This window comes from Anas platyrhynchos, chromosome 1, assembly GCF_047663525.1.
Source record: "Anas platyrhynchos isolate ZD024472 breed Pekin duck chromosome 1, IASCAAS_PekinDuck_T2T, whole genome shotgun sequence".
NCBI lineage: Eukaryota > Metazoa > Chordata > Aves > Anseriformes > Anatidae > Anas > Anas platyrhynchos.
This window is the reverse complement of record NC_092587.1, coordinates 65,631,369-65,652,520: the sequence shown is the minus strand read 5'-3', so window position 1 is coordinate 65,652,520 and position 21,152 is coordinate 65,631,369. Positions and strand designations below refer to the sequence as shown.

The following is a 21,152-nucleotide window of genomic DNA, read 5'->3' as shown; positions in this document are numbered from 1 at the left end:
TCACCTTAAATTGCCAGCTCAACACAATGGCAAGGCTGTCCTCTGCAGCAGAGGGAGAGAACTGCTGAGATTCCTCCTATGCCAGCAATACCCACTGCAATTGCACCTGCGAGGAGAACTGAAAGTCAGAAGCAGGGCAACAATACTCCCATCAGAGAGAACCCTGCTCGTGTTGTAGGTTCAGACATGTCTGAAACATGTTTGTATTATACTAAATATAAAGAAGGTTTGAATTTACCAACATTACTATGAACTGTCAAAAAGGTATTTAGTCCTGGAAATGATGGGAGACTTCAGCCCAAACTGTCAGGTTCTCAGGCACTTATTGAAGAAATAAGAAAAAGCTGAACATCAATATTACTAAATGCTTGTAGGCAAGTGCTCTTAAAACTGTAGACATTTTTTCAGAAGAGTTCCACCCATATTCAGGCACCGAAACAAGAGCCAAATTGTTGAAGCAAACCCCAAGCTAGAACTTCCACATCCTACCAAACAAGCCTTCTTTTCATACATATACTGCAGCCCCTCAACTCCAAATGAAAGCAGCACAGCCACATGTGGCAGCAAAAGTCTCATCTCCCCATTTTCACAGGTGAAAGAAATCAGTGACTTGCCTGTAATGAGGTACTTAAGGCAAAACTGAATCCATAACTTCCAACTTTCAGTGAAATACCAAACCCCTAGCATAGCCTCCTAATGAATAATAATTTGCTCATATAACTTAATTTCACTTGTTATGCTTAAAGCCATGTCTTACTGAGTTCCTAATTTAAGAAAAACCAAAATGCAGGATTCCTGTGCTTCAGACAAATCACACTAACAAATCACATCCTAGTTAATTCACAAAAGGAAGCCTCAATGTTATTTTTCATCATCTTTCTTAATGAATCAAACCCTCACAATCCTGCCTTCTCATGCACTTGGGGAAATAAAAAACACCGAGGGTACTTGATATACCTGAAATTTCAGTTCTAAGGTCTAAACAGAACCTCTTCCAAATTCAAATGTAAAATGTATTTGTACCTTTTTCAACTAAAAATACGAACTTTGCCACCAAAATGTTTGCATTTTATAGGCAAATACCCAAAATTCAGCAAAACAACCCAGGATTATTTATAAGTGCTGATGCGCTCTCACTTTCTACTTTATATAGAGGACTTTAGAAGAGGATATTCAGATGTACACTAACATAAAACCAACATGAAGAGAACATACCACCAATAATATACAAGTTATATATGTTTTTAGAAAGTTTAGTGAAAAAAAAGAAAAATCAAATGCAGTTTACCCACTTATTTACATATGTATAAAAATAACCACGCATATTTGTAATCATGATTTGTATGTTTGCCTCTGGTATTGCCAACACATGCTACTTAATCTTAAAACATTGTTCATGTACTGTATAAGCCAACCTCTGACTAGGTTGAGGTCAAACCCAGTCTGGCATCAGGGAGAATTAAAATTATGGCATGTAGCATGGACTCAAGACAAACAAAACTTACCTGTAAATAAGAGAAACTGTGCATCTCTTAACAGAGAGGAATGTGTCACCTTATATTACTAAAATCACCCTGCACAGGTACCGTAATTATCTCCAATACTGAGAAGAGGCGTTGAAATTATCACTCAGGTCTTCTCAGCAACCTCTTATCAACAGTGTGTGTGAAGGATTTACAGCTTTACGGAAGGTATGCCTAGCTGCTAGCTGCGGAAATCACTTGAGCCAACCACACAGAAGAGGAAGCACAGAACACAAGGATCCCAGTACTGAAAGACAGTACCTTTCATGTCAGTACATCTCCTAAGGCTTTCACCTCAGAAAACGAGACCAGTTAAGGCTACACCTACAGACTCATTCGGCCTAGGTTTGTCACATCTGTCAACATGGCCCTTTGGAAAATGAGGACAAGAATGTCTGAAATCAAATCCATGACATATACTGCATCCTCCAATTTTTATTTTTAAAGTATTTGGCACCTGCTCATTGCTGAGCTTCCTTTCTCATGCAACAGTGACTTCCCCTCACCTTTCCTGAGGCATGCAAAGATATTAATATATTAGTATATTAATACATTAATACCAAATATATTAATATTATGATATTACTATCACTAAGATCATGTGGTTTGTTGTGTGTTTTTTTGGAGGAGAAAGGTGCGGGAGTGGTGTGTTACATGCCTGCAAATACCCACCTTGCTCTTGTTGAATTTATCTAGTCCACTGAAGCTGCTGATGCAAGAACAAAGTAGGGCTAATCATCAATTTGTACAAGCAGCCTAGATGATTGCAATTAATTGCACACCAGAACTAAGCCACCTTTGCGCCATTTGTTAGACTATGTGGTGCTGGCACAGCTGGAACATGCTGCCTTTCAAGAGGGGCTGAATCTCCCCTTGGCTCTCCCAAGCACGTAGAATTAGTGCAGAATTGCTGCTGCTTTCCCCCATGCACTTACCACAATGCACTTGCTCCACCTGTTGTCCGTTTGCATTTCTGCACATGCATCTAGGATTGTAATCGGTGGAAGAGCAAATTACTTCGTCTTTAGGGATAGTTACAGATCTTGACACCTGCTTACTCACTCCTAGCTTAGCCAGTACCACTGCCTCCCATACAGATCCCAGAAAGCTCAGCCTGCAGTTAGGAACAGCCAGGCAGTCGCGGATGTGAGCTCTATGGAGAACTGGCTCAGCTTTAGCTACAGCACTGCATGAGCACACGATGACCAGGAGTCTGATGGGCATCTGTCAGAAAACATGACTTTATGAGGCAACTCCTCAAAGCACCCCCAGTTTAGAGGATGAGATTAACGGCAAAGACACGATCTTCCTTTCCAGCACTACTGCTTCTGCTAGGTTAGAAGCATGAACAGGGACGCTTCCACTTCACAGCTTCAGCAGCATCAGGGCCCCCTGCAATATTCATGTGTGCTGCTTGTTCCTAACAACAAGAAATGACTGACAGGGAAGGTTGCACTTCAGCATTTGCTGCCTCTGGGCTTGGACTTTCTCTACAAGAGAGTCTTCTCATCTAGTTAATACATACTAGTACTTTCCTTTCATGCAAGTGCCAGACAAAAAGTGAAGAAAATCTGACGTACAATGCTGAGTGAGCTGGAAGGAAAAAAGAAACAGTGATAAAAAGTAAAAGAAAAAAGTGATATTATGGCAGACGGCATCTCCAGTGCCAGAGGTCCCCACAGCCACTTCCCCTGGAGCCTGACAATTGCTGCACCAACATTGCCATGAGAGTTGTGGTCAATACCTCCTTTCAAAACCAGCAAGCAGACGTGATCTTCAGGCCACGTTATTACAAGCTCAGCTTTACAGCACAGCAGTATCTACGGTCTGGCATCTGCTGCCCTTCCCTCCTCTGTCAGCTTAAATTGAAGAGCAAGAATAGAGCCTCTTCCTCCTCCCTGCTTCCTTCTGAGGGGTGGACACAACAGGACTGCTAAATTCTGCTGAACAGCCCTGAGAAGGCCTGGGAGCTAAGTACAGCAGTAGGAGGCAGAAGTTCTTACACTCCTGTCATAGCCAGCCTGCCAAAAGGAGACTGAAATTCTGCCATACAATGTTAATGTCACATTCCCTTTTGTATTCATCCCTAGAACCTTTGGCCACTATAACAGAAGGAGAAGGCAGCAATCCATTCAATCCATTTTACACAGCTCTCAAGGGAAAGGCTTACTTCTCCCCAAGCCTCCGCAGTCCACATTTGAATCCCTGAGGTTTGTTTCCAGCATAGCTCAGAGCTTTGAGCAGCACCACTGTTGACACCATACTTTTTTGTTGTTGCTGCTGCTGGGAATTTAAGGCAGAGGAAAGTTTGTGGCCAACATAAGACAGACAAAGCAATTTCCAAGTGCCATTTATTGTGAACTTTGCAAGCTGGCAGCTCTGAAACAAAATGACAGCAAACTTGGGGAGGCAGAACTGGATTGGTTTGGCACTCAGTTCTCATCAACGCCAGAGACTAAAAAAAGCTGTGTAAATTTTGAAAACGTGACTGAACAGTCTGTCTCCTCACCCTGCAGAGTCCAGGTTGGCCACAGCAACTCTTTCACAGTAACTTTGAATAAGAAGGCAAGGAGGACTCAGCCAAGCCCGTCTTTAGATGATCTTTTCCCAGCACAGGAAAGAGTGGGCATAACTCAGGAAGAGTTTGAGGTGTGAGGTATAAACAAGGCAGAGCTTAACTAAGAGCAAAGTACAAAAGGTGATCGGCACAGAGAGCAAAGGATGTGGGGGATATATCTTAACATCCATAGACATTCAATTAGTTGGCAGCACTTCCACACCACCTCAGAAGCATTAAACAGCAGTATGCAAATAGCTCTGACAGGTTTGCTCTGTTCCCCACTCTTAATACCATACTAACACTAGATAAGACTAGATTTTTAAGACTAGCTTTTGAGAGGTCATTTTCTTCAGTATCCTTCTGCTTTAAGCCACAGTTGTATCTTCCCATTTCTACCTGAATGTTCCACCTGTAAGGCCTTTACTGCCTCCCAGCGCAATACATAAGGCCTTCTGCATGAAGATCAACAGCAGATCAAAGCAGCCCCGCAGTCCCCTGCACTTCTTGTTGGAGTCAGAACTGTGCTTGACATTAGTCTTTTGGAGAGTCAAGGAGTTGGCTTCATGTCTAGAAGCTACGATTTTGAGCACACCATCAAATAGTGCTTTTATAAAAAGCAAACATGGACAGTGCACATTTGTTCAGCTCCAGTGTTCTGGAAGTAATTATGTTTAACTTGCTATTCCTATGCAAGTGTCCCCATAGTTTCAAATAGGTATGTGTTCCCTTCCAGCCAGACTTCTTCACACACAAAGATGAGGCAGTGTTTGCTTCAACTATTTTTATCCAACTGACCACATGATACGTGATCAAGTACTGCTTGATTTGAGCTCCAGGCCCCTGAAGGTCACAGCTTTATTTACCTATCCACCCTAGAAAGGAGGCAAAGTGGAAGGCATTAGAAGACAGACACACTGAAGCCAAGTTAAATTTTATTTCAGGTGAATTTATTGAGTTATAAAGAACCTCTCAGCTCTACCATATTTACAAAAGGTTTTCAAAAGTTACTCTAGAGCTATTACTTCTATTGATCCACAAGTTAAAAAATACAGAAGTAAATCCAAATCAACCACATCCATAACTTCCATTGTAGTGACACTGGTTACCTTTACAGGACTTTGAGGTGTACTCAAACATGCATAAAAATGTTTTCCAACCACTGATTTATAAAGCCAGCAGCAGCAAGATTCTCAGTTCTTCTAATGTAGCTATGCCTGAGGAGCAGGCATCCTTCCTGGTGCAACTGTTGAAAGCTGGTTTCTTTTCAATATACACGTTTTATGAACCAAGTTTAATTACAAGACTATTTAGAAACAAGTACTGCAAGGTGTTAAAATAATCTTAGAGCACAATGAAATCCCCAGTTGGTTCCACCTGATACTTTTGTGATGTGGTATTGCTGCCAAATGTGCACATAAAATCCTGTCATCACAACCAAAGCAGATGAAGTCCAACCTCCTAGGGCACTATCACTATTCCTGTCCTGAGAAGCACTGCAGAAACAGTGCTACCTGGAAACATCACTGTTTTCTTACCATCCATGGATCTGGAAAGGCTGCTTTCAAACTCCAGCCAGCCAGCTGCAGAAATATATGAATGCCCTTCACAATGATCCACCTTCTTATTCATGTAGTCCCAGCTATTTTCAAGCCCTCAAGAAGTCCTACATTACAATACTACAATGCCATGAGGATACAGGTACTCACAGCCACACTCAGTAAGCTCACATCCTGATGCATGCAGTTCCCACTGCTGACATGTGGCTAGATTTGCCTTGTTAATGATTCTACAGCGATTTTTACTTGGTAAAAAGTCTTCATACATTATTGAACATTTGGAGAAACATCACTTCAGTGCTAGTGGTCCTCCCACATGGCATTGACAGGTAAATGTTTTCTGATCAACAATGCAGCTCTACAACACTGACTCAAAGTATTAATCAAGATCAGTAACTACGCACCAAAAGCTAAAAACCCAGAAAGAAGTCAACCAGTGTCACAAATCTAGGAGCAGGGAAGCTGCTAACAGGTTTTCAGAGAAAAAAATGAATATCCTGATTTGTACAAAAAGAGAGGCAACCTACCAGCTTTAAGTTTATTACTATCTTTATGTTTAAGAAAAAACAAGGAACTTGTTCCTATAGCAAGGGCTGCAAAATAAACCAAGTGAAGCCCAAGCATTATTCAGGTAAGAAACTACAATCTAGCCTGTAAGTCTTTCATGACATACACACTACACTAAGGTGAGCTGGTATCTGACCTGGGAAGGCTCCCTCCACACAGCAGGGAGATTGTTAAAAGCACAACACCATCACACGGCTCTCAAAGGAAAAGACATCTTCACACTTCCAAAGCGAGCTAACAGAACTGCTCACTACAAAGGAGCTCCTCTAGGATTTCTAAAGTGTTTATACCATCATATCAAAGCAATTCTCATCAGCTTCTTGGATTTGTAGCTGGGCCATGCTGAGAACACATTCAGCTCATACTGCATATACAACTGCCACCCATGCTGGTAACTGGGAACAGAACTTAGATCCTCAAATTTTGAGACATTGAGTCAGACCTAAATATAAGTAACAATATTTTCACAGTTGCAAGTGAAACCAGAACTACCCAGCCTGAACACTGTATTACACCCAGCAACAGCAAACTGCTCACGCCTAGCGCCAAGCAGAGAAGCAAGGTCACTGCAGGAATCCAGCTATGACCGTGAGGAAAGCTTTATAAGAAATTACTTCCAAGCACTGCAGCATAACCTTCCCTGATAAGCTTGACAGCTGTATGAGCTGCACACAGTAACACACCTTTCACATCTTACCCATCACTTCCTTGCCCTACAGAGAAATCAGTACAAACAATATTATAGCTGTATCACTATGGGACAGATTTCTCTGTTCCTTGCAGTTCAGGAAAGTTTGGAGAGGGGTTTCATACATGAAGTTTCACTGAGGTAAACATGAATGATTTTAACAACTGATCAAGTCCCTAGTACATGTTATTTGTGTTTCAAAGCTGTTCAGGTTCCTCCTAAAGGACTAAATTATCATTTAAACATTGAGCAGGAAAATTTGTGCTTAGTCTGTGGTTAGTCCAAGTTACATCTCATTACTGCAACCAGCAAAATGCAGTCATGCTAGACTCCATAAAGATGGTGAAAGAGGGATATTCTTAATTCCTCAAAAAATTGAAGTATAGTGTAGAGTAAGACAACTGTGGTAGCTATAACAGTCCAAACACCACTACAAAATTCACCTCTGGATCATGAACTGGCCTTGGGAGACCTCCAAAGAAAAGGAGGAAGAGTTATACAGTTTAAAGTGTTGTGAAAGACTGCCATGGCCATTGACAAAGAATCATACTGGGTTACTGTTACTTGACACCACTGTCAGTGAAAAAGTGTTAGTGCCTATAACAACCTGGACTTAATTAGTCCAGTAAGCTGGTGCTGTACAGCACTTAACAGATCAGCTCTAGTTATTGGTAGATGGCAATAGCATATCCCTTTTTTCTGTCCTGGGACTTCCTCAATTCCAGTTCTAGGGCAGACTGCCCCACAAGTTTCCATTACCCAAATGCTCTCTTGATTTCATTTTTCAGTACCCATAACCTCATGCTGAGATTTCAATTCCAGTTTCTGAAAGGCAGAGGGTTTATCTGTCAACCTGAGACTCAATTGTCCCTTCCAATTACTTAGTGCTTGAAATTGAGACTTTCACACAGTGCAACCTAGCAGTCATATGGAAGTTATCACTTACTAACACACATTTTAAAAATAATTGTGTTAATCAGTAGGATTTTATTTCTCAGTAGATTTTACTTTCCCTTGATCTTCCACTTTTTTGATGGCAGCTTGAATAGCTTCCTGATCACCAAGAAACTGGTGAGGGCCCAGAGGGCGCAGATTCTCATCAAGTTCAAGAAGTATGGGCACACCAGTGGGGAGCGTAACATTGATGATGTCCTCATCAGAGATGCCTGCCAAAGAGAAAAAAAAAAAAACAGTTACAGCTAGTGAACAGCTTCCAAACTGCATGTACTCAGCCTTATTTCTGAGATTAACCTGTCTTAAAACAATCAAGAACTGTTTCCAGCCTCCAGCAGCACCAGCAGCTACTGAAGGGTCCATTTTCAGCTAGACCCCAGCTTGGTTAGCATTTTAAGAAGAGCTACAGAAGGAAATTTCTGACAAGCTGAAGACAACTGCCTCATTTTCTCATCTACATGTGAACTGAACAGGAAGAGATTGCCCTTTAATATAGGGCACTGGGGCCATAGGCTCTCCTCTACATCTTCATAATTCACATACCACAATTGGACAGATCACAGCCTACATGTCATCCCAACATAAAGCCCTCTGATAAGTAACCAATACAACTATCTTTGAAGACACAGGATACAGATAATTTGCATGAGAAGCTGCTGGAAAGAGAATTTAAGAGAAAGTATCTTAAATCAGTCATCTTAAATCAGTATTTAAGTCTCCCAGTGTAGGGATCACCGCTTACATGATTTCCCAAAAGCACACTTATGGCTTTTTGCCTACAGTACTATTCCCAGAGTTACTAGATCAGGATACCCATTTCCACTTTCAAAGGAAGGAAAGAGGAAGAGAAGGAAGTCAAGTTATACAACTTAGTGAAACAAGTGTAGGAAAACTAAAAATAAGGTATACCTATAGAGAAAATTTCATGCATTTTAAGTATTCTGGGGCTCCAGTCTCAATGAAACCACTGAGTATGTTGACATCAAGCATGCTAGTCTAAAGTATCAAGTGAATTGAGACCAAACCTCTAGTAAAAAATTTTAATGAGTTTAAATGTTTGCATTAAAGAGCAATGACTGGAGACATTACTCCTGATAACGTCAACTTTCTTCTGTCCAGAATTGGAGGAATGTCAGCATTTCCCCTTCCATCTCTGCTTTAAGAAGCACTTGAGGTCTCAGCCTGTCTGCTGTTGAGAAGTAGGACACCTTCAAGTAATTCATGCTTACAAAAAAAAAAAAAATCACACAAGCTTCTAAAAACAATGACTCCATATAAACTACAGGACAAGAAAACATTCTCTTGAGCAGCTGACAAAACAGGTGGCTCTCCGAACACACGGGTGCAAATTTACCAGTACTCTTCACATTAAGTGAAAGAGCAGAGCCAACACATTGAGAAAAACAAAGTCTAGCCACTCAGCAACAGTGGTATGACAGCAGGTCAGAAAAAACAAGTAATCAGGAGGTGACAATCATTTTATGCCACCACCCTGAGACTACACAAACACAAAGTTTTTGCAGTGACCTGTTCTTGTTTTGGTTAGACCAAGCACTTGGTTTAGCTGTAGATCAGCTGTTTCAGAAGGAAATGGGGCAAGAAACAGATAAACCCTTGCAAGAAGCTCCTTGTTTTGTATTGAACCATCAGTTCATCAAGAAAGTCACATACTCAGCCAGTTGAATAGATCCCTGTATACAAGGGTAAATTCATGTGTTATAGGGAGTAGGATCCCAGACCTACATCACAGCACCAAGGAGCATCTACAGTTTTGTAACCACGCACAATGGGAAAGTCCATTTACTAGGCACAAACATTTTCCTCAAGGACTTTGGTTTGCAAAACAAGCAGCCAAGTTGTCTGAGATCTTATTTTCATGGTTCTTAAACACGGATTTTAACAACATACACATCACCACCTATCCACCAAAAATCTGGCCCTAGGAAGCGTTCTGCCCACCTCTCATTCAGCCTCCCAGACTAAACCATCCAGATTTAAACAAAGCAGATGAAGTCATACAGGAGAATTTAGGCAAACCACAATGCAGTCAGCTGCCTGGATATTTAAAGGTTTCCTCTAAATCTGGATTAAATAAAAGTGGCTGTTGCTACACAGACTCAGAAATGCATTTTACCTTTGTGGCAAACACAGCGACCACACCAGAGACAACCAGTATGGATGTACAAATAAGAAGTACAGCCTGGGATAAACAAGCTGTGGCAAGAATGTTGGCTTTCTCACTGGGATTTTTCCTCCTGTGGAAGCATTGCCTCACAGGCAGAAGGCTGGAGTTTTGGGTTGAGACATGAAAATCCTAAAGAGCCAATAGTGTCCTGCTGCTTTATTTCAGCATTGTTACTCTATTTGTATAGCACTTTTCTCCAGCCAGAGAGATATTGATCAGGCTTGACACAAGCCCCTCAGTTTGCAAGCAAAATGCCTGGAGGACACCCCCAGCAGGCTAGGAAGACAGTAAGAGATCACATCTTACACTCTGGCCCTTCCAAGAGCAAGCTAAACTGCTATCTGGTTACTTCATGTGCTTTAACTATAGCACAGTGACCTTTTCCTGCATTTCATTTGACCTGGCCTGTGTTACAACTGCATCCAATCTCATACATGAAGGAGAGTGAAGTGAGGACAAGAACTCAACTGCTGACTATGAGGTGCCACAGGAAATGAGACCATTGAAGCAGCAACACTCTTCCCTCTAGTGTAATACTGATGCTTAAGTATTCTTCAGCAGGGCTGAGTCTGTGCTGCTGGAAGCAGATTTTCCCCTAGAGAGGTTTAATCATCCCTAAGAAAGTAATCATGAGAATACAGACATTACCAAAGTACTCAGAGCCTTCTTTAGGAGGCCAGATAAAATGCTGACTGGTCAGCCACCTTCTTCAAGTGGGCTTTCTCCATGTTCTTTTGAGCACCTCTGAAGCATCGGTTCTTTATTAGCTGTACAGCAGGAAGCAATTAGGTACAGGACGATAAGAATTTGCTACAGCACTTAAAGATTTTTCAGAGTCACATTTAGAACTATTCCATCTCACTTAAACTTCATTTAACTGATCTGGATGATCAAACAGGCTGCTACTTCTCTTCAAGGTGTGAAATACACAGGGGGGGACTTTGACTGGTAGACAGTCCTTCAGTATTATCTTCACAGGTCTACTACAAAGTACATTTCTCCACAAATCTCAAGCTTAAAAGTTCACTTTTATCTGGTAGCTCTGAAGTACTGGCACCCTGGCAAGTCCTGCAGAGACAAACCCCGTGGGGCTTAGTTTTCAGCACCTACAGCCAAATCCTACAAGAGATGGTTCAGCTTCTCCCTCCCTCTCCCATATTCTTCCCACATCTTCCTCCCATTCTTATGGTCAGAGCAACAAAAAAAGCCAATATAGTTTGAAGAGCTGGTCAAAGACCTTGACTGGCTGAATGGCTGAGCTCTGAGGGTGAAGACCAGTACTTTAAAGACTAATTTATGACCAGTAACTAATGGTGTACCCCTGGGATGGGTCCAGGCCTGTTCAACATCAGTAATAGCCTAGATGATGGGGCAAAACATGTACCACCAGATGACAAAACCTGAAGGAGCAGCTGATACACCAGAAGGCCTTGCTGCCACCCAGAGGAACCTGGGCTGGAGAAGTGGGCTGACAGAAGCTCATGGAGTCCCACGAGGAGAAGCCCAGAGCCCTGCCCCTGGGGAGCAACAGCCCCATGCATCAGGACGTGCTGGGGACTGCCCAGCTGGAAAGCAGCTTGGCAGAAAAGGGCCTGGGGGTCCCGGGAGGCACCAACTGGACATGAGCCAGCAACGTGCCCTTGGCTAGCAGTAACCTCTAGAACTGCTTTGTATTCGAGATTCAGATCAGGTCCTTGCATCCTCCCCACAATCTTAATGAAAATATTGTGGCTTTAGTCTAAGTTAAATACCCAGGACCTGATGCTGCCCTTCTTAAAGGAGTGCCAGCTGCATGCAGGCTGACAGAGGACCTAGCTTCAGTGAAGTAGCAGAAGTAGGCTGCGTTATAATCTGGCTCTTCACCTTTACTGGATCTAATCTCACTGTGCAGACTTGGGGAACAATGGGCTACCACCATGGCTGCAGCATATTATCAACATGTTTCACCCTTACACCTGCCAAGCTTTTCTCCTGTCATTAGGAAATGAGATCCTGATCATGGCCTGAATTTGACAGGTGTCATTACTGAGACCAGTCCCATGAGACAGTGTAAGAAAAGCCATGATCTACAGTATTATCCTGCAGTAGAGGAGTCACAGCCTGCCTTAAACTCCCCAGCAGTCACAGATTAGATCTGATTAGCTGCCAGCTATGCCATTAGGGTGAAAGAGGCCCACAGTCCTTCAGAAGTGACCCAGGCCACACTACCACAGCCAGGAACTCACAGCAACACTGTGACCAACAATTCTGAGCATGCAAGTCCGGAGCCTGCCAGCATACACCTTGTTCTTGACAGGGCTTTGGCAAACGATCCCATCTCTGGCTGAAGCACTGTTCAAAGTACCTCAAGCAAGAGGCCTGATATGCTAATACCACTGCCTTTCTGCCTGGTAGGGCACTACGATGAACTCTCTCTATTAGCCTGAGTCTGTAGAAAAGATCACCGCCTTCTCACAAACGTGCCCCAAACCAGTCTGCTCAAGATGATGCGACTCCACAGGTCCTCCTCACGCTCCAGCTTTGGAAGTCACAAATAGCTGGTCTCCAAAGCCATGCCCTCGCAGCTCCAGATCTGGGTCAGGCTGTTCCAACCTTCCTGCACTACCCGCAGGCACTTGCCACCCTCTTCCCTGAGGGGACTCAAGCCACCAAGAGGGCTGAAAGCTACCTACTCCTTGCTGGTTTTGCCAGTTTAGAGACAAAGCTAACTCAAAAATACCCAACAAGCTCACAAGAAAAACAGGAGCACAGCCAGAGAGTGGGATGATGCCACTCCTTTGCCAGCTTAATTGGCAGTGATTACCAGCATCATCACAGATCACCTGAAGATGATGCAAAGATTAGTATTCTGAAAGGACTAGATAAGCCTGGATACTATGACTGGGATCTGCCACCAACGCTGTATCTTTGTGACATGAAACAGCCATGCATCTGTCTCCTCAGTGGCATTTATTAAATTCAGGGGGCTTTTACCTACAAGGACCACTGCCCAGCATCCTCAGAGGCCACCAGCACCCTCTGGGAGAGGTCACTCAGCCCACAGGGACCAGAGAGCAAGCTCTAAGCAACTGCTGTTTCTGATCTGAGTGCATACAACATGACCATTCAGTTGTTTTATTTTGTTAAACACTGTTTTCAGCAAGACTACAGCAGTTTTACTTTTAAATCTTCTCACATGGAAACTGTGACAGATCCCGCAGACATCTCACTTACCCTATTGAGGTCTACCCTGAGCACTGAGAAAACAAACAAAGTCCAAACCTACAATCAAAGGCTTGTTCGCCTGACATTCTGCTGCTCTGATGATTTTTGTGTGCGAGTGGAAAACAGCCGCTTTTTCGATTAACAACAAAAACATTCTCATTCAGAAGACTGCATGCCTGTTTTGAAAAAATACTTTGAAATGGGAACTTCAAGGATAACTTGCAAAATTTTTGAGAAAAAACATTAAGTTTCACCTCAGAACAACTGGAATTATTTCATCAACTCAAGTTGAGTGAAAATATTTATTGCCATTTAAAACTTGAGCTACAGCTTCCACAATTAACTTGTTACTAAGATACCCAAGCAGTCACTTATGACTGCTGCTTGAAAAATTTGAAGCCCATTTTCTCAGTGTCTCAAAAAACACAGCTCCAGTGAAGACAGAGGAGCCTAGACACTTCCTGCAAGCATAGGGCAGTTTGTTATAGAAAGCCCCCACAAAATAAAGCCCACTCCACAGTGAGTGCTACAAGTGCAGCAGACTAACAAGCTTTAAACGCTGTTGGATGAGGTCCAGCTCCAGCAAGGCTCCAGAGCAGCTCACAGCCTTTCAGGAGAAAAAGAGAAAGTCATGAAAACAGACAAGGCACCTCTTATCTAACTAGATATAGGTTGGAGATAAGCAAAAAATGCAGGTGGCAATATCAGGTCTTAGAGGTCTGTTCACACCACCCTTCAGGACAGCTCTGCAGCATCCCCACTGCTTAGGGCAGAGAAAAGCCAGCACATCTCCTGCAATTGTGCACGTGGTAGCTGATGGACAGTCCTTGGTGACAAGAACTAGATCCTCTGTCAAGGATTCCTCACATTTAACTATGCAGGCATGCACTGGGAAGGATGAGGTATGGTCCAGTACAGAAAAGAATTTCTGCTTTGTTTGGTTGTTTTTTTCATTTACAGTTGTAATGTGGGCAGCTCTTGAGGAATTGTACCTAATTCCACATGCCTCACAGAAAAGCTCTGCAGCTGGCTCTAACTTACTGCTCTCAATGCAAAAAGGAGTCCAGCCACACTTTAAAGTAACCTTTACCAGTTGCTGATGCTGTCCTCTCTAGTTTTGGTGCATAACTGCATGAACAGCTGCCTGGGGTTTCTGCAGAAAGCAGCATCTCACACCTAGACAGCTTGGCCAGCATGGCTTCCTGCACTGCTGCAGTTCTTAAGGGGCAGGGCAGGGGCACTCGCTGGGGGTCCTCTTATCCCTTTACCCCTTCTGGTTTTAAATCATTTCACATATTGACAGCCATCCTGACCACATCAGTGGAACCAGCTGAACCAGCCTTCCTCCTGCATCTGAGGGATCTGTACCCCAGAATTCACTAGCTCCGTAGTTCTGGAAGCCACCTGGGTGTGCTTATCCTCTGGGCTTTTGACTCCCACTACAGCATCAGCTGCACTGACTGTTCCAGCATGCCTGAATGCAAAACATGCCTTACAGAGTCAGAGCTATGAGGGTACACAGGATTTACAGCTAGAGAAAACTGAGTGGGCACAAATCCAGTTTGCCCATATTTACAGCTACATCCCTAGCAGGCTGCTCTCACACACGTGGTAATCACTAAATTCTACGCTGCCCATGAAGAAATACAGACTTCCTTCCAGTTCAGGATTGCTGATACTAGAAGCAATGTCATTATAAAGAGGTGGGAGAGAAGGAAGAATCCAGCGAAAATAAATCACTTTCCAGGTCTCAAATAATCAACCTTACCTTAAGCTACTAGCTTAGCTGTTGACTGGTAGGCATCTTCTATATCTGGAAATATTACAGTACATTCATAAGCTTTAGCAAGTACCTACTTCCTACGGAACTCCCTGTCACAGAAGCTTTTAAGAATCACCAGGATTGAATCCTTAAAAAAAAAAAAAAAGGAACATACCACAATAAAGTCAAGAACACATCCTGCAAGCCAGGATGGTTTATTTCACCATGTTAAAGCAATGCTTGTTTAATAAACAGATTATAACTTCAACCCTTCTGGCAAAACAGCTGAATAAATGCAAGACAGTCTGAAGAGTTTGTCTAGACTAACCTCAAAGTTAGTCTGAATACACTTGTTTAAAATGAGCAGCTAAAAGAAGGGGAAGTGCAGTGCTTTTCAACTACATTAACCCAACTGATTCTTCCTCACCTCTCTTCAGCCCCCAGTTTGAATTCTGTTCCAGTAGGTCAGCTTTCCACTCTCCTTGCAGACCACAGACATTAAACATTACACTGTCCAGATGAGCAATATGCTATAGAGAAAAATGCAAAACTCCACACAGGTGTGTAGGGAAGAAGGGAAGGAAGGCTAAGAGAAGACCCTTACCTTCCACATGCTTGAGCAGTGCCCTGCTGCTGTTGCCATGAGCAGATATAAGGATCATTTTGCCACTTTTGAGTTCTGGCACTATCTTTTCATTCCAATAGGGAAGGAGTCTATCAAGCACATCTTTTAGACTTTCAGCCTTTGGAAGATGATCCTGGGAGACATCACCGCATTTATACCGGCGGTCATTGTAGATCTCTTCGTAGTAGGGATGAGATTCAGTTATGGGAGGTGGCGTAACATCATAGCTTCTCCTCCAGATTTTCACTTGCTCTTCCCCATGATTCAGAGCCATCTCTGCTCTGTTGAGACCAATCAGTGCACCGTAGTGGCGCTCATTCAGTCGCCACGAGCTCTGAATGGGGACCCACTCCTGGCCCATCTCTTCCAGGATCAGCCATGCAGTCTGGATGGAGCGTCTGAGTACAGAGGTGAAGACAAGGTCAAACTCAAAGCCCAGGGCTTTAAGGTGTTTGCCACAGTTCTGAGCTTCCTTTATCCCATCACTGCTCAGCTTCTGGTCCACCCAGCTGCAGAAGCGATTCTCCTTGTTCCAGGCTCCTTCCCCATGTCTTAGGAGAACAAGCTTGTACTTAGCCATGGCAGGTGCAGCTTGGCACAGATGAAGATGGGTCTGGCATCTAGCAGTGAGGCATCTAGGCATAGATGGGACACACAAACACAACCCACAGATAATGCATTACAAATATTAATATGGCAGCAAAGAGCAGACAACTATCAGGATCAAAACAACTGAAGACTAATGTCTGTTAAGTATGTTTTTACCTGTGAGGTCTCCTGGACTTGAATTCCTTTCCACCCCCACATGCAAGGAAAAGCACCATCCTCCACCCAGCTTGCTGGGACAAGCCCACTTACCCAATTGATTAGTGGTAGATTTGCACAAGGTGTTCCTGCCTACAGATCTCCATCAAGTGCTTAAATAGAGCCTCATTCAACAGCAGTGGCTCCCTATCAGAGAGGCAGACCTCACTCCATGGTGACTCATGAAATTAGAGGCAAGACACAGAGCCAAAGCTCAAGAGCTGCCCAGGCCCACGCCAGCTCCAAGGGAATGCAGGCACACAGACACCATCTGTGAGTCTCAGCAATTGGAGAAAGCCACCACAGAACCTTATTAGCTTTCTCAAATGAGATTTGACTATAATTATGTTCCACATAACTTGTTTCCTCCAATTTTCTCCCCAGCACTCCTCATCTGCTAATCTCTGCTTCATTTTTCTCCAGGCTACCTCCTCAACCATTCCTCCACACAAATGCCACAACACAACCCTAGGATGCGATGCACAGCTAGTGAGCCCTCATCTCATGGAGCCCAGAACTCATTTAACAACGAGTCCCAGCCCTCTGCCTGACTTCAAAGCCCATTTTCCACTTCTGTTCTTACAGGCTGGGATTTATGATTCTACTTTTTCCATAGGTAAAACTGGCATTTTACATTTTATCTTCAATAAGTACAGCTACACATCCATGAGGTCAAACAGCACCTTCCTCTATTTCAGAGGACTACACAGCTGGAATTCAGGGTTGTCTTCAATGGGTAAAGGACTGTGACCTAACTTAGGACTGGATTCCCAGAAATTAAGTATTTATGTAATATTCATAAATTGTTTGGAGCTGCTTCAGTCACATTCCACATGGCTCAAATTCAGGCCCATCTGTAGTATGAGTTAGACCCACACAGCCTGGGTTTTGGGAAGCACTCACTACAACATCAGCATTAATTTTTACCAAACACTTTCAAAAAGCATGTAAGTTGATTTCATTACAACCAACATCAAACTAGAGATGCCAACAGCATCTTAAGCTCTCCTCTACATCCACAAGGACAGAAAAATCTGGGTTAGAAGAGACCTTCAAAAGAATCCAGCCACCAGCCTGGCCCCATTGAGTCCCATCACTAAACTATGTCCCTCACATAAAGATGCATCTTAAATACCTCCAGAAGTGGCAACTCCACTTCCCTGGGCAGTCTGTTCCCATGACTGACCACCCTCTCTGAAGATCTTCCCAATGTCCAGTCTGCAAACTTACTGAGGGTGGATTTGGTCCCCTCATGCTGATCATTGAGGGAAGTGTTAAACAAAACCAACTCCAAGACAGAGGCCTAGAAAAACACCCCTGGTGACCAGCCATCAACTGGCTTGAACTCCATTCACTGTGGCTTTGATTTCTTCACCCTAGACACCCATCCAAGCCATAAGCAGCCAGTTTCTCCAGCAGAGCACTGTAGTAAGTGATGTCAAATGCTTTACTACAACCCAGGTAAACACCACCCACAGCCTTTCCCTCACCTACTAAGCAGGTCATCTTGTCACAGAAGGAGATCAGGTTAGTCAGGCAGGACCTGCCCTTTATAAACACATGCTGGCTCTTTTTGATCACTCAATTGTCCCATGCATGCCATGCAATGGCATTTGAGATGATCTGCTCCATAACCTTCCCTGGTAATGAGGTCACACTGTAATTCCCTGGATCCTCCTTTCTAACTCTTCTTGCAGATCAGAGTCACATTTGCTAATTTCCCGTCAACTTGGACCTCCCCAGTTAGCCAGGACTGCTAACAAATTACTGAAAGAGGCTTGGCAAGGCAAGCACCTCCACCAGCTCCTTCAGTACCCTTGGATGAATTCCATCCAGCCCCAGACTTACAAACATTCAAAGATGTAGTAGGTCACCCCATTGGATTGTAGGGATTGTTACTCACCTCTTTCCCTGTCAGTCTTCCAACTGAGGAGGCTGGGCACCCTGGGAACAACTGGCCTTACTAATAAAAACCAAGGCAAAAAAATGCATTAAGTACCCCAGCCTTATCTTTCATCACTAGATTTCCCCTCACATACAATAAAGGAGATTCTCCTTAATCCTCCTTTTATTGTTGATTTATAAAAGCATTTAATTGTCTTTTACTGCACTAGCCAAATTGAGTTTCATCTGGGCTTCAGCCTAATTCTCACCCTGTGCAGCTTGACAATAGTTCTGCAGTTCTCCTGTGCTGCCCATCCCTTTTTCCAGGGTACACAAAATTTTTTGTGTTCAGTTCCAGAAGCTCTGCTCAGCATACTGGTCTTCTCCCCCACCAGCCTGCCTTTTCCCTGACTCCCATCCAGAGACTCAACCCTTTCATCACCAGCCCTCAGCTCCACGCAGCCAAGGCATTCCCTAACACAAGGGCTACCCCTCCTCCTCTCCTTCCCCATCTCTCCTGAAGAGCCCCAAACCACCTATCCCACCCATCTCCAGACAGGCAAGCCACCCCACCACATCTCACTGAGGCCAGTGATACCACAGCCTGGAGACTGAACTGAAACTCCCAGTTCCTCTGATTTTCCTTGGCACATGCATTCAAGTAGAAGCACTTAAGCTTGGTTCCTAATGAAACTTTTATTTGATTAAATGACTGACATTCCTTTGTGCTGCTCTTCAGGCACTCTGCTGCTGGGCTGAGCCCTTCCCTGGCTCTGGGCATCTATTGCTGCACTGGCATCAAACCACTAAGTCAGTGGGCTGAGCCACCTGTGCTCCAGAGCCTCTTAGAGAGAGATGCTCTCAAGTCCTCCACGATATGCCTTGGACTGCTTGACAGCGTTGTTGGTGCCCACATTAAAGTAACAATGGACAGCAATCTGCGGGATGTACAAGACCCAGCAGTTTCTTGGCAATAGCCCTAATAAAAGCCCCATAGGTAAACCTCTTGCAAGTAGGTCAGCCCAGCAAATAGGCACCTCTGGTCCCTGAGAAGAAAGTCTCTTACTACTATCACCCATCTGTTTCTTGGTTGGACTGGTCAAGATAGAGTGAACAGACAAAGCTGGCTCAGTCAACACCTGCACCTCCCTTGACGTGACTGCTCCTTCTCTGCAGTCCTGGGGTTCTGCAAGGGCACCTCAGGCAACAGGGAAAGTCTCTTCCTCCTGCTGCTCTTTGCTGTAAGAAGCTTCCATCTTTTTTTTTTTTTCCAGTTTCACTCCCTTCTCTAAGGGCTTGAAGGCAAGCTTTTGGCTGTGAGTTTGCTGCAGACAAGCGGAACCACTTAACTCCTCCTCAGCTTTCCTGATATCACAGCCTTCTCACCACCTCTTGCAGGAGGCCCTCTACCCACAGAGGCATTTTGCAGGCAGGTTTGCTGCCCACCCTACCAAAAGGGAAAGGTCTGGGTGCTGCCTGCACTCTGAGCTGGGCACTGCAGCCTCTCCCTCCAGCAGCTCTGTCTGGGTAGAAGTGTCAGCAACTCTTGGGAAGTGGAAGAAACCCCAGATGGAGCTGCAGCTCTTTACTCTCAGTCAGGTGCCCACCACTCTGTCCAGACAACAGTGACCCTGCAAGTGCTAGTAAATACACAGGGTGTCACACCTTCCTGGGGCACATCTGCAGTCATTAGCACACCCCAGAGCTGCATATTCTTCAAGTGGCAGCTTTCACAACCCATGCAAGGGCTTCCAGGAGGTCACTCCACCACCCTGGGGCATCCCTAGCTCAGGAAATCACCCTGGTCCAACACCCAAACTGACCAGCTCCAGGGCAGCATGCCTCACCATGCAAGGAAAGACCGTGTGCCCTTGTGTGATGCCATGCAACAGCTCCCCAGCAATAGCTTCCAACAACTGGGGCTGCTCAGAGGCTTTGTGGAGCTAAGGGCTACCAAAGTCCTACGTAATATCAGCAGGTGCTGTCTGATACACAACAGACAGATGGTAAATACAAGATAAAGCCTGACCTCACACAGAGGAGGCTCGAGTTTTGCGTAGCACCAGGAGCATCTCAGTTTAAACCCCTTGCACGTCCCACTTTCCCCACTCACAGCCACCAGCTGCACACTACGCGAAGAAATCGACTTACAGCCAGGCACAGACACAGCACTGAGCCACGCAGCGCCGAACCAGGCACCGGGCTCACAGCAACAGACTGAACAAAGCACTGCCCCCAGCAAGCTGCATCCCCAACGCCTCACCGCCCGGGCTAACCGGGAGAACAAACCCGCTCCTCTTGGGGCCGCAGCGGGAGCCGCTGTGAGCAGACACAGGCAGCGGCCGCTCGCACAAAGGCTCCGCCACGCCGGCCCCCGCTTGCTCTCGGGGCTGCCGAAAGCAGAGCGCGCCCCACAGCCCCCACCCGCCCCTCACGGAGCCCCCCGCCCGTTAACGGCCGCCTTACCCGCAGGGGGCAGCGGCCTGCCCGTACCGCCGCAGCCGCGCCCCGCAGCTGAGCCCCCCCAACCCCAGCCGCCCTCCTCCCACCGCTGAGCGGTTGCCCCCCGAGCTCCGCTATAAACCCCGGCGTCCGCGCGCCCGTGACGCCGGGGAGGGAGCGGAGGGCGTGATTGGGCGGTCCGGCGGACGAGCAGTGCTCCGAGCCAATCAGAGCGCGCCCGTGGGCGAGGCCGCGGGAGGGCGGGGCGGCGGGGCGGGAGGGGGGAGGTCACCTGTGCCGGAAGCCGCGGCCAGCACGGGGGGAGGGCGCGGGGCGGGGCGGGGCTCCCCTGAGGGGCGGCCTCGGGCTGCGGGCAGCGCCCCCCGGCCTGAGGGGGG

General features: G+C 45.2%; 1 protein-coding gene across 2 annotated transcripts; it reads right to left on the bottom strand.

Moving 5' to 3' along the window:
• Window positions 1-5,008: 5,008 nt before the first annotated feature.
• Window positions 5,009-20,936, bottom strand: BPGM (bisphosphoglycerate mutase). 2 transcript variants are annotated; one of them, XM_027464028.3, is made up of 4 exons: window positions 20,779-20,932; window positions 18,332-18,391; window positions 15,604-16,259; window positions 5,009-8,060 (listed from the first exon to the last, which is right to left on the bottom strand). In XM_027464028.3, exons 3-4 carry the CDS (start codon window positions 16,202-16,204, stop codon window positions 7,882-7,884), a joined length of 780 nt encoding a protein of 259 aa, XP_027319829.1. In that variant the 5' UTR covers window positions 16,205-16,259; window positions 18,332-18,391; window positions 20,779-20,932; the 3' UTR covers window positions 5,009-7,881. The 2 variants fall into 2 exon arrangements, with proteins under 2 accessions (XP_027319829.1, XP_027319885.1); XM_027464084.3 differs by lacking the exon at window positions 18,332-18,391 and having other exon boundaries at window positions 20,779-20,936.
• Window positions 20,937-21,152: the final 216 nt, after the last annotated feature.

Bases quoted from the DNA above. Each gene is read 5' to 3' on its own strand.
- BPGM (XM_027464084.3), bottom strand. From the start codon at position 16,204: ATGGCTAAGTACAAGCTTGTTCTCCTAAGACATGGGGAAGGAGCCTGG. The intron at 8,061-15,603 runs GTAAGGGTCTTC...TCTCTTTGGCAG, and splicing joins ACTGCTCAAGCATGTGGAAG to GCATCTCTGATGAGGACATC.